Consider the following 14,247-nt stretch of genomic DNA (forward strand, 5'->3'; position numbering starts at 1 on the left):
TGGGAAATAACAGCTTGTTTAATTAGGGTGGCAATCCAATTATAATTTGAAGTTGGTTGCAATAACAATATGCTGGTACAGGCAGTCACCATAACAGAGTTTGAGAGCTACTATAACTGACGAACTAGTGGAGAATTTTTTTAAAACTCAAATTAAAAAGTACTGAAAAGCAATTAAAACAAAAAGTTCAAGAGAAAGGCCAAAGATCTACGATTGTTATGGATGTTGAAGGGGAACTATATTCAAGAAAAGACTGACATTGTGGGTCGATCTGTGCCGATGAAAATTTTTTTTCTAATTACAATTCATTTACATTTAAACATACACTGGATGCATCTATTTATCTATTTTCAAACTTATTCCATCACATTTAGCACAATAGACCATGCTAGACTATCTCTGCACCACTGATTGCATGGTAGATAGTAGCAGCCATCACAAGGCACACCTACACTCACTTATACAGACCTGTATACATTCACCATTTAACCTAACAGCAGGTCTTCAGTATGACAATGGAAAACTAAAGCATCACGAGATAATTAGCCAGATGTCCAATCCAAGACTCTGTAGCTTGGGGATTAAGTGCTAAAATGTGGTCCATCATGTGACCCATACATAGTGAACAAATGAATGTGTGTGCTAACAAGTAATTCAATAATATGAAAAGGTAGCACATATGGAATAATAAAATGGTGTTATTGCTTAGTTGGGGACTGCCATTGACATGCTATGAGAGTGGGTGGGTGCAGGCAGGTCCGGAATGAGCTTGTGCTTAGCGCCTCCTGCTTTGTAGGTCATACTGCAGCCTCTTCTGTGAGGAATGTTAAAGGTCTGGCAAGTTAATGGAACATTTCTTCTGGAAACACTGATTTAAAGACAACCTGTTAAGTTGTCTAAATTAGCCAGGCATGCAGTGTGTACAAACATGTCTCATGATGGCCACTTCTGTCTTCAACCCAATGCTGCTTGAGAAGCTATAGTGCCTCAAAAAAATTACTGTATTAGTGCCTCATCAGGTTAATTAAAGTACATTACAGTGTAGCCATTTATGTTAATTTTTTTCCTTTACAAGATAAAAAACTCCAGAGGCACGCAAGAACAGTAAAAAAAAAAAAAAAAAAGATACTTTATTAATAAAAAAAAAAAAATCACTTGACCAACAGTACCTTAAACATTTAATGTAAAGACTCCTCAGGAACTCAGCCCTTTAAAGCATTTCTTTTGTTTTTTTTAGCCAATAACACATTTTAAATAAATATGCCAAAAATACAATTCATCAGAATTTCCTAAGTTAGAAAGCACAATTTCATTGTATGTATTTTTATTTTTAAATCACGATGGACTTCTTTTTGTTCAGACAGCAGACAACAAAAGAATTTTATTTTACTATGTTGGACTTCTTGCGCTTAAGATTAAAAACCTGAAAAAAATATTTTGAAAACCCTGAGTTTAACAATAATATTTACTAACAACACTGCTACTTCAGTTCTGTTAAAAAGGCTTATCTGTATTGATGGCCTTGTGTGAATAGCCTCTCTCCTGAGCCAAATCCTAAAATAAGTTCAATAAGTTTCACAGTTAAAGGCACTTTCTTCTTATAACTTGATCAATGACAGCCAAAAAATGAATGAGTAAAATTATACATAACTTTATGTACAATCTAAAGCAACATTGTGCTTTTGGAGGACTCAAAAAAAAACCCAAAAAAAACAACAATCTTATTTTTCCTTCCCTCACAAGGAATAGTTTAGCAGCCTGTTTGGAATTAGAAGCATTCTTAGAAGATTTTTGCCAATTCTGAGAATATCTGAAAAAACCGTCACATTAATTCTACAGATGTACTAATTATCCTAACTGGTATGATGATCACAGTATATTGTGAACAATGATGGTTCAATTTTAAGCAAAACCTTAGGACTGAGAAATTTTCCAAAAAGTCTATTTCCCAGGCTTAATTTCTTCACATCCAAATTATATTGAAATAAATATTATGCAGCCATACTATTCTTAAGAAATTAGAGAAAATCAATTCTCAATTTTCAAAACTGTAGCAAGGGGTAAACTTCTGGAGACAAAGACAACAAACACAGTGCAATAAGAGCTGTGAGTCTATTTGAAGACATCAGCAACACTGTATTAATTCCCAGGTACTTCTCCAACCAGTAAAAGTTTGAATTGCTAGCTTCTGGATTCAAAGCATTCACCCAAAACAGCAGTTTTAGATTTACACTAGCAGCTAATGACATATCCGCTATAGTTAACACACAAGTAATCCCTATTGAAACCAGGGTCCAATAATTTATCCACCAATTAACTGCTTTAAAATCATGCAATGCTGCTCAGTTTTCAATAATAGCAAAACTTAGAAGGGGGAGATCAGTAGCAGGTCAGTGTGTCTCCTAAATGTCTCAGTAAACAAAGTTATACGTCAAAACATTCCATCTCAACAGAGTTGTAAAAAAATACCATGCATCTCTTCATGGTGAGAAAATACAATGATGCCATCTTAAATGTATGCCAAGGATAATGATATCATGAATTATGAAATAAGTACTGCAAAACAGTAACCTAAGAGAAAAAAATCAGAGAAGAAAGCATTTCATTTATGTTGCATAGTTAAAAAAGGAAGTACATTAACAAATTCTGTTCCACTGCTAAATGGGAAGGCTGTTATAAAAAGACATTTATCTATCGATCTGTGGAAGCATGTAAATAATAAAAAAAAAAAAAACTTCTATTTTATCTGCTGCTTATTTTGATTATTCCATGCATGCCACTGTCCTTTCAGTGTTAATAAGTAGATATTCAACAACAGAGAACTTCTGTAAACATTATTGGTTCCAGCATATTCTTACTTCTTCAGGTCCTTACTCGGCAATGACTGGTTATTCAGCTAACCCAATCACTTCAGAGCTCAAACCTCTTTTGAACTTCCTCTGCAATCATTTCTCCAATAGCCAAGGATGAAGTAGCTGCAGGGGATGGTGCATTTCTCACATGAAGAACACGGCTTCCTAACTCGCCAGGTCCACCATCAAACACAAAGTCGTCCACGAGGTTTCCATTACGATCTAAAGCCTGTGCTCGTACTCCTGAAGGACCCCTGAAATGTGAAAGAAGATGGATAATGAGAGAAATACAATTGACTTAAAGAGAGGTTGGGCATTACTGTATGCTTCAGGAAAGACATTGTACATTACATTTTTACTACTTGTTCTGGGACAAACAAGCTTTTTCACAGAAAGAAACCCAAACACGCTAATTCTTAGTAACAAAGTAATACAATTTATCTATAACACACAAATTAGAGGATTACAGCACAAAAGAAAAACATAATACAGACAGGTATGTAACATTCATTATGCTGACAAGTGTCCTAAAAGTTACAGAAATAGTTTTAGTTTTCATTTTTTATTACAGGATAATCTCCATGCATGCATAGTCGCTTGTATGTTCCCACTGTTTTATTCTAGCTTATTGCTATTTTTCATTTATTTCCATTTTAATCATTTTTTGTTTTACTTTTTGTTAATGAGGAAAACACTGACTTTCACACACACAAGTATCCACTATCCCACTTACACTAATTTGGAATTGCTGATTCAGCTCGCATGCAAGTTTTTGGTGAGGTAAGAGAAAACTCCACATTCACTCAGGGAGAGCATGAAAACTTTATACAAGACAACCAGAAACGAGATTCAAGCTCAGGATGCTAGACCCGTGCATCCGCAATGTTACCGTGCCTGTCCAAATAGTGGCTACTTAACTATACAGTATTTAGTTTTATAATAAATGACATTTCCATTTCCAATACTTTACAGCAGGCAGAGTATTTTTAAAATTTATTAAAAAATGCTCAACTTAAGAACACAAATTTCCAAGGCAAATGAATGTACATCATTATCTGTCACAAAATAACTGGATTGAAAAAAACACTACACTTGTCCATTAAAAAGGTACAAAAGCAGACAAACAATTTTATAATACACACATAAATTCTTATAATGAATTAGCTTGAAGATTTCTCTTTCCACCCACTCCGCACAGGCATGTGCCTTACCTGAGAACATCACTGGAAGAGAGCTCTGGTATGTATTTCTGCAGCAGTTTTACTTGTGCACTGATGATGAGGCTTCTGTACATTTCACCAATCCCATAAGTGATATTGCGATACACTAATTTATGTAGACCTCTAAACAGAAAATATGATATACTGAATTAAACCAGCAAGGACTTCACAGTTCTCCTTAATGTTTTTACATCAACTGATACATATATTAATATAATCCTTTTTGTAGGATGCAGGAAAAGGTATTTCCGCTATAACAGGTAATTACATAACAAAAGAAAATAAAATAACATTATGAACATCTCCCAACATCTGTAATACTGATACTGTTTTATAGTGAAGGTCTAAAAATATGATCCTGTAGTCAGAACAAATTTTTCTTTTGTCTTTATTGGACTATAGATCCAACAGAGCTGTGCTTATTCTACTTAGTGCTTTAGTAGAATCACAAAATCTTGTAAAACATCTCCGAGATATTAGCGATATTATTTGCAAACACAGTCATGTTTTATTCTACTGTAAGTGTATTATAGAAGATTTAGAAGGTTTTCCAGTGTAATACAGTTTACCTGAAACTGAGGGCATCTGCAAAATCACGCAAGTTGAAATCATACAACTGGTAGCCCTCTCTTTTGAAAGCCAGGACTGCATTGGGTCCCAGCCAGATGCTTCCATCCATTCGTGGGGTGAAGTGAACTCCAAGGAAAGGAAATTTGGGGTCTGGAACCTGTAGGAAATTTTTGAATAGCATGGAAACAAACATCATAAAATATACCTAAGTCTGTCAGATGTGTCTGGTCATTTTGATTTAAATATAGTGTATTTATTTATATCCTGACCAAAACAGATTTTCTCAATTTCAGCAAAAATGAGCCAAAAATGTAAAATGTTTTTACAGACAAAAAATAAATAGCCAAAAACGAGAAATGTACATAATGTACATTTGAATTTCAAATTTGAAGGAGACTAAAAACAGCAGAGCTAGTTTTAGCATGGCAGACGTGGGGGGTATTCCATGAAGTGTGCTTAGAGAGTAAGTCTCACTTAAATCACAATGCCAGGCTTGTCTGAGTTGGATCTGGTTCCACTAAAGAGTATTAGGGAAAGTTGTGCTTTGTAACCGAGACAACCAAGTGCCATGTCTTAGCCTGGTCCATACCAAGCTAAAGATGAAGCATAATGTAATGTTATGGATTTAGAATTCATGATACTCCTGTGGATGAGAAACAAAACCTCAGACAAAAAAATCCGATTTTATGTGCCATATCTAATGTTTCACGTCTGTTACAAAATGGTAAAACATTATAATCTAAACTTTTGACTGAAAATTAACATTTTAAAATACTAGGTGGCTTCGCCCCCTGCTCGCTTCGCTCGCCAACCCCTTCCTCCCCATCTGTGCTTTGCGCCATTGTGAACAGGGGGCTGAAGGCATGCCAAGGAGACACATCTGCTCTTCAGAAACCACACTTAAACAGTGATACAATGGGATACAAATAAATTTAACTCCTCTTTACTCAATCAGCTGTTGGCTTGCTGCTGCTGTTTTGTCGCATGATCTGCACTTCGCTTACCTGAAACCCCTCTTAAACGGTGATACATTGGAAACAAGTAACAGTTGTTTCTTTTACCTCCTCTTTGCTCGATCAACCACTGGATTGCTGCTAGCTTGCTACTGCTTCCGTTCTGCGTGATTGGCCTTTCGGGTGACACTTAGAATGTTTAAAAGCCTGTACAGCACCTGTCCTTTTGTCCTCAAACACTCTGTTATTTCACCGAGTAATATTTTTCTTTTGTTTGTGCTAATGTGATCTTTTCACTCATTTTTTTGAGACATTCAAATTTTCCTACTTCCTGCTCTGCATGTGTATCACAGGACTTGCTTCCAAAGGTTGTAAGTATGACGTGACATGCCTTTCTCGCGGGATGTGAAAGTGTCTCTCTTCAAAAGATCATGTCTTGTTGCCGGAAAAAAGTCTCGTCCCAAGATTTTTTTATATAATAGAAAGATGTAATTCATTCCCTACCATTGTCACTTTGGATCATTTTTAATGTTGCTGCATTCCCAGATACAGTATTGTTTAATTTAATCTGATATTCATTTTAAAGTGGTAATACATTAAAATCTACAGTGTTTATTGAAAAAGGACAAGAATTAATAACGTCACATTTAAATTACTTATGCCATTTGTTCCCATCACAATTTTTGGTGGTGAGAGACAAACAGAAAAGTGTTAATAATAATAATAATAAAAAAAAAAGTAAATGTTATAATCATCAGTTATAAAAAAAAAAAAAAATAGTGACTCTAAGTCAGTAAACCTTTAACATTAAATTAGTGCAGTGATGTTTAATGTAAAGGAAAAAATGTCACACTTAAAGACCTTCTAGGGTCAACCCTGGTGTGCTCCTGTTGTCACATAGTAGAGCTTTTAAACCACCAGCAGAAATAAGGATTAGAAAGAAAGCCTATTGTCATTTTGATACAAGTTATAATAGTATTTGTATGTACATTGTAAAATAAGAATTGCATATATTAAAAGATTTAATTTGGTATATACCTCAATATCTAAACATATTTAACCTCTTCATCTATACTAATAAAAGGCAAAGCCGTCACTGACTCACTCACTCACTCACTCACTCACTGACTCACTCATCACTAATTCTCCAACTTCCCGTGTAAGTGGAAGGCTGAAATTTGGCAGGCTCATTCCTTACAGCTTACTTACAAAAGTTAGGCAGGTTTAATTTCGAAATTCTACGCGTAATAGCCATAACTGGAACCTCTTTTTTGTCCATATACTGTAATAGACTGCAGCTCGATGGCCGTGGGAGGCGGAGTTGCGTATCACGTCATCACGCGTCCCACGTAATCACGTGAACTGACTGTGAACGCAGTACGTACAAAACAAGGAAGAGCCCCAAAGAGCACTGAAGAAAACATTCATTACACAATTGAGAAGGCAGCAAAACAATAAGAAGCGAGCGAGTGACGCATACAAGCATATTCATAAGTGCAGCTACTGCGGAAACAAAGCACGATGTAAACCATAACTTTAAATTAAGTTTATAGAAATGCTCCCGCTGCCGTTTGCAATACCATATTCGTGACATACAAGTTTAATGAGAAGACACGAGGTATAAACGAGACTTTGGATCACTTTGTAACGGAGTTAAAATTGCTGTAGCGAGAAACTTTTAAGTGCCGGGTCTTAGCTAACATTAAATAAAGCCGTGGACATCGCAACATCACACAAGAGAGCGGCTCACGTGAACTGACTGAGCGCAGCACGAGTGATCACTTCGATGAATCAAACCTGTTCAAAAAACACATTACACAATTGATAATGTAGGAAAAGAATATGAAGCGACTGACGCATACAGACATATTCATGAGTGCAGGTACTTCGGAAACAAAGCACTGTGTAAACCTACAGTTTAAATTAGGTTCATAGACCTACAAAAGGTTGCCATTGATTTGAGGCAAGATTGCTTTTCTCCTGTACAATATGTTGCATTCTCAACAGTAAGCTTGCACAGCTTGGTCATATTACAACCGGAGTGCTGAACTAACAACGTGGTATACAAAGAGAACTATAACAATCGTAATAAACGAACAATAAAACAGCGGAGAACCAGTGGATTAAATAAAAAGGCTGCTTCCTTGGCGAAGCAAGGAAAAAGGATGACCTTATATGGCGTTCGTTTATAAAACAGCGGAGAAGCTGTGTAAAGTCTGCTTCACAAAAAAACAGCAGAGCGCCTTATATGAGCAGGCAGTCAGCTAAAGAAGGGAATCAATAAATAACTATAATCGTAATAAACGGACAAAAAATAGCGGAGAATCCGCGGATTACATAAAGGAAATGGGTACCTGAACAGAAAACTGAGTCTCAAATACCTACACAATAACTATAACAATCGTAATAAACGAACAATAAAACAATACAGAACCGCTAAGCAAGGAGAAAGGACGGCCTTATATGGCGTTTGTTTATAAAACAGCGGAGAGGCTGTGTAAAGGCAGCTTCACAAAAAAACAGATCCTTACCAAATTGTTATTGGTATATTTTCCCTCAATTTAAAAAGGTTTTCTTTTCTTCTTAATAAAAATTTAAAAGCAGTACTTCACCGCTGCGAAGCGCGGGGATTTGGCTATATATATTTATATGTAGATATGTATATGTAGATATTATATATATATATATATATATATATGTGTGAATGTATGCATGTATATATATGTATATATATATATATATATATATATATATATATATATATATATATATATATATATATATGTATATATATGTGTATATATATGTAGATATGTATATATATATATATATATATATATATATATATATATATATATATATATATATATATATATATATATATATATATACATATTTACATATGTGTCTGTATATATATATAGATATGTAAATATGTATATATATATGTGTCTGTATATATATATATATATGTGTGTGTGTGTGTGTGTGTGTGTGTATGTATGTATGTGTGTATGTGCATATGTATACATGTATATGTGTGTGTGTATGTATGTGTGTATATGTATGTGTATATATATGTTGATGTGTGTGTGTATATATATATATATATATATATCACACATATGTATATATATGTGGATGTGTATATGTATATATGTATATATATATGTAGATGTGTATATGTAGATATGTATATGTATATATATATATATATATATATGTTTACATAACTTCTTTAACACACTACTTCTCCGCTGCGAAGCGCGGGTATTTTGCTAGTTATTTTATATAATCCATATTATGTTTTTTCACCCCACTAATAAAATATTAAAAATACAAAATGTTCTATAATTAAAGATATGCTAGTAAAACAGAAACCTTCATTAAAAATTTGGTTAATCTGGTCCTTGTGACAATTATTTTCATACAGATGTTTGTAGTTACATTTAATGCATAAAAAGTTGGTTTGCGTTCAATAGCCCTGTGGGATCATGCATGGAGTGTCTATTCCTTGGAAATCTGATGAATGTGGAGCAAACATTGTCTGTAACAACTAATTAAAGGGCAGGCAGCACAGACTTCTTAGCAGTTAATGAAAACTACAGAACTGAAAAAATCAACTTTATATGCAATCACTTGAAGTCATATATTGCGAAATCAACTTGCTGCAGTAAATGCTTGACCACTGCACTTAACTGTATCAGTTAAGTGAATCTCTGTAAAATGTCATAATCGACTGCACTCGTGTGTGAATAACGACACCGCCAAGCTAATTAGAGACTGAATATGTAAAATACAAATTATTCTGTAGTACCAATGTAACTTTTAAATGATGTTGACATGTATGGCCAGTCGTGTTGTCCAGTTGGACATTCTGAGAATAAATAATAAGGAGACAAACTCCTTCAGCAGGAGAGACATTGGGGCATCACACCAGTGGCAGATGCTGCAGCTTTACTTTTGTTTGCTAAATGTGTAATATCCATTTATATACTGTATAAATGTAATTCAAAGTATGTTGAATATTACTTTCAATTGCTGCCAAATACACTTCATGTTGTTACTAAATACTTAAGAGTTTCAAGTATGATGTTCACAAACTATATTTACATTATTTACAGTATGTGAGTAATGCCATTAATATGAAATTATGCAATAAATAAATTCAGTATCATCTCTGTTAATGTTCTGTATTATGACAATGAAATAAAACTCTTTTTCCAAAGCTGTCCCATAACACATCATTCATTTAATCAGTTTCAAGAGTAAAGTCTCAGATACTCGGTCTTTAAGTACAGCACCTTATTTTGTGCTTTTTGAGCTCTGACCGATATTATTGACGATCAGCTCTTAGGGCTGCTTAAATTTTGCGAAAGCGCATAGTTGTAGATTGCCAAAGCCCATTTTGAGTTAGCTGGAAACAGTCTGGTTCATAGAACCAACAAAGACTTGATTGGACAAATGAGGCTTATTCAAGCGAGGTGCACTCAGCTAAGGCTTTGTGGAATATCCCTCAATCAAGAAACAAACAAACAATAATTATAATAATAAAATTTAAAAAAGGGCTGCTGTCTAGGAAGAGCTCTGAATTTGTAATTATTTGACTTGCAACGCCAAATACAATGAAAATATTAATTGCATTCCTTATTGAGATCTTTATTGAAACATGCTCTTTCCTCAGTATAAAATACAACCAGGCCATTGCTCCAATCTTACAAATGAACTACAATATTAAGTAAGTAAATAAATAAACACAATTAAACAATTAAAGTACAAGTAACAAAAGAAAAAAAAAAGTCTTAAAACTGACCTCACCGTTTCAGACTTATACAACTCTTAAAAGACAGAATCATTTGTCACTTGCCAGATAGCAGCAAATTAGGGCTACCTGCATGCTGCTTACAGGTACATTTCTAATTATAACACTTCTAAACTCACTTAATCCAATTCAGATTTGAAGTAGGCCACAGCCTTTTCCAACAGCAACAACCACAGGGCAAGAAACACATGCTAAGTGAACTGGTGACTCTAAACTGGTCTTGGCATAGGAATGTGAATAAGTGTGAGTGTGTGCAGAAGTGAATTCTATAATAGACATGTGCCTCATGCTGCTGGGATAGATTGCAGTTTCTACAACCCTCAACTGCATTAAGCAAGTTTAAAAATGGAGAAAAAAAAAGGTTCTTTAACATAACGTGACATTCTCAAATCAACAATCTATTTTTGGGTCACGTATAGTTACACAATTTAACAAAACTTCCATAGTAATTACTCAACTTTTTTCTTTTAACTAGTTTATTTAGTAAGCATTAGGATTCATGGTATATGCAGAAAGAATACCCAATCAAGTATGAATAATGGGGAAAAAAAGATGCAATACATATACTATGAAACTGCATTTTTATACTGTAGTTGCACAAGCAAACTATGGTGTATTAAGGGAAATTCAAAATATGACTCAATTTTTAGCACAACTCCTGATGACATACTGTATGAACTGTACATGCTTCACTGCGACCTACCGGGTAGATGTTGCCTTTAACTAGATAGTGCTTTTCAGGTTTCAAAATGAGGTAGTCTCCACGGAATGGGACAATGCGAGGTTCTGGGCTGCAGCCAGAGATTTGGGATAGGCGATCAGAGTAAAGTCCACCACAGGTCAACACATAGCGACATCGTACCTCTGCCCCCTAAGGAACAAATAAAAATAATAATTTCAGTAAATAGAATAATACACTTCAATCAGAAACTACAGTGGATATAGATTACCTGTGAGCTTTTCATTATTATTGGGTACTTCATTCCTGAAATGAAGACAATATTAAAAATATGTTTAGTTTCCATTTGCAAAATACTGTTTTGTTTAGACTGCATGTCATAAGACTTTGCAAGTTTAACCTGATGTACACTAAAACTAACACATAAAATGAAATGGACAGTATAAAAATTGAATGATACATGGGACACTATGATTTATAAATGGTTAAAATTGTATTGTTCTATTGCTTGGTTTAGTAGCCCATCAAACCAGAACTTAAAAAAGCTCCAGCAAATTACTAAGCATACAGGTAAAGGTATTGGGGCTAATGTAGAGGATTTAGTAAGGGTGTGTCAGAGAACATTGCTAAAGTAACTGGAAATCATCTCAACTAAAGACAGACATCCATTACATACACAACTTAACTTCAGTAAATCAGGAAGGATAGGACCTATAAAAACTCATTCAAATCCCTCCAGAAAATATTTTCTTCCTATTGTCGTATGGATTTTTTAATAAGGAATATTGGAGAAAATGATACAAGTTTGATATGCATCCTGTAACCATTTTTGAGTAAATATACAATATCAATACGTCCTTAGCTTAACCTGTCGTCTCTATTTGCTTGTTGTATTTCTTTCATCTACTGCAACTGAGAAGGAAAATTTCATGTTTTCCTGAGTAAACATGACTAAATAAAGAAACCTGGAACCTTGGAATTTTCATCAATATTGATCTGTCTACACCTATCCTTTCTGAACAGAATAAAGAACACAACCTTATATGTTTAAGATTGTGCATTCTGTGTGAATAGTATAGCATGAATTGCTGTCTTTTTATAATATAGTAATAAACTATTAAACATTAAAATGTCTTGTCTCAAGCTTGCAAGTTTACAATAAAAAAAATAGACTGGAACAAGATGTTTAAATAATATAATTTGCAATATGGCAACATTTGAAACTTTTACAAGGTTTGAATACACTTTAAAAATACCAAAATTATAAGTACCTTCCTATTGACAATGCTATTGGTTACTGTCAGACTTCACCCAAACCATTCATTTCCGACATGGTTGTTTTAGGATTTAACTCAATTCTTACACTGCCATGGATTATCTTTATTTCAGTTCCCCATTATTCTAACATTCCAAAAATCAGAATACTGCAATCTTAAGAAGAATATCAAGTTTGCTTTTAATCAGACAGCCAAAATGCAAGAAAAGGCATATCTGAAATGCAATGAAAAAAAGATTTATATAATACAGTGGATTCACAAAATATAAAGACCCCTTCACATTCTGCACACTTTATTGTGCTGTACATTTTAAATAAATAACCGATAAATTTGCTGTTTTTCCCCCATCAATCTATACTCAATAATTCATAATGGCAAAGTAAAAACAAGATTTTTGGAAAGTTTTGCAAACTTATTCAAAAAATAAGATGGGTTGAAATATAAGTAAATCACAGCATTAACATTTACAGTGCACCATGCAATCCACATGTCTCTGTTATATGCCAATTTTTATAGGATTTGTAAAAGCAATGTTAACATTTGTAATGTGCTATCTTTTGGAAAGACAGAAACATAGCAAATGGACAGATGCACAGAAAGAAAACACATATCCTTTTATAAAGGTGGATCAAAAACTGCTCACACACATGGCAATACCAGTACAGTATCCAGAAAGTCTTTGTATATGTTGACAATTGTACATTGAAACTTAACTACCATATTACAAATACAAAATAGTTAACCTGTAGCAACCAATTAGCCATCATCTTTAGTGACATGTTTGATATTTTACTGAGAAAATCTGTTGTTCCAGTCTGCTTCAAAAGGTATAATAATCACCCCTCTGCCTAAGAAAACAAAAGTTGACTGTAAGCATAACTTACTCAAATCATGGTTAAATGCTTTGAGAGACTGGTGGTGGGACACATTAAATGGAATATTCCAGACAGTCATAATCACCATCCAGTTTGCATATCGCCAAAATTGCTCCATAGAGGATTCCATAAGTCTTGTACTTCATACCATCCTGGGACATCTGGACAATAGAAACTGCTACACCACTCTCCTCAATTTAGGATATAGTGGCACCTCCAGCAATTGAATTTTGGACTTCTTAACCAACAGACCTAAACTTGTGCAGACTGACGGCAAGTTGACCTTCTACACTGACACTTCTAAAAAGTAGGGGCCCCCTTCTGTATCCCTTGTTCACTCTGACTGTGTGGCCAGACAAGGCTTCAGCATAAAATCTACGGATGACACCACCATCATAGGCCTGATTGCAAACAGTGATGAGATAACTGAGAGAGAGAGAGAGAGAGAGAGAGAGAGAGAGAGAGAGAGAGAGAGAGAGAGAGAGAGAGAGAGAGAGAGAGAGAGAGAGAGAGAGAGAGAGAGAGAGAGAGAGAGAGAGAGAGAGAGAGAGAGAGAGAGAGAGAGAGAGAGAGAGAGAGAGAGAGAGAGAGAGAGAGAGAGAGAGAAGGTCTATCTGCTGAATCAGTGGCACCAGCGACTCCGTGGCGAGACTCATACCACAGCTAAAAGCCCACAAGGCCAAAGGGGAGGCTGGAAAACCAACAAGCCGATAACTAATGACCCAATCCACTATCTGCAAACCACATATGGCCCACATAATAACAGCATACAAGGCCAATGGAGAAGCCCCCAGACCTTAGAGGCAAGGATCTAACTTTAAGTCAAAGCCTACAAGGCCAGGGGAGCCTGGAGGACGAGGATCAAGCATCATTCATTCATTACATTTATATAGCGCTTTTCTCAGTACTCAACACATTCCCACAGCATAACCCAACTCGAAAACCCACAAGGTCACAGGAGAGACTGGAGAACGAGAGTAAACAAGCTGATAACTCTAA

General features: G+C 34.9%; 1 protein-coding gene across 2 annotated transcripts in view; it reads right to left on the reverse strand.

Annotated features, from left to right (window-relative positions):
• The window catches only part of l2hgdh (L-2-hydroxyglutarate dehydrogenase), a 26,391-nt gene continuing 12,144 nt past the window's right edge, over positions 1–14,247 (reverse strand). For both annotated transcript variants that reach the window (XM_028821791.2, XM_028821790.2), the window contains exons 6-10: positions 11,368–11,402; positions 11,121–11,288; positions 4,642–4,799; positions 4,064–4,195; positions 1–3,106 (exon numbers count right to left, since the gene is read on the reverse strand). In XM_028821791.2, coding sequence (XP_028677624.1) covers positions 2,911–3,106; positions 4,064–4,195; positions 4,642–4,799; positions 11,121–11,288; positions 11,368–11,402 — 689 coding nt within the window. In that variant the 3' untranslated portion in view covers positions 1–2,910. The remainder of the gene's footprint in view (positions 3,107–4,063; positions 4,196–4,641; positions 4,800–11,120; positions 11,289–11,367; positions 11,403–14,247) is intronic.

Source organism: Erpetoichthys calabaricus, chromosome 16, assembly GCF_900747795.2.
Source record: "Erpetoichthys calabaricus chromosome 16, fErpCal1.3, whole genome shotgun sequence".
Classification (NCBI taxonomy): domain Eukaryota; kingdom Metazoa; phylum Chordata; class Cladistia; order Polypteriformes; family Polypteridae; genus Erpetoichthys; species Erpetoichthys calabaricus.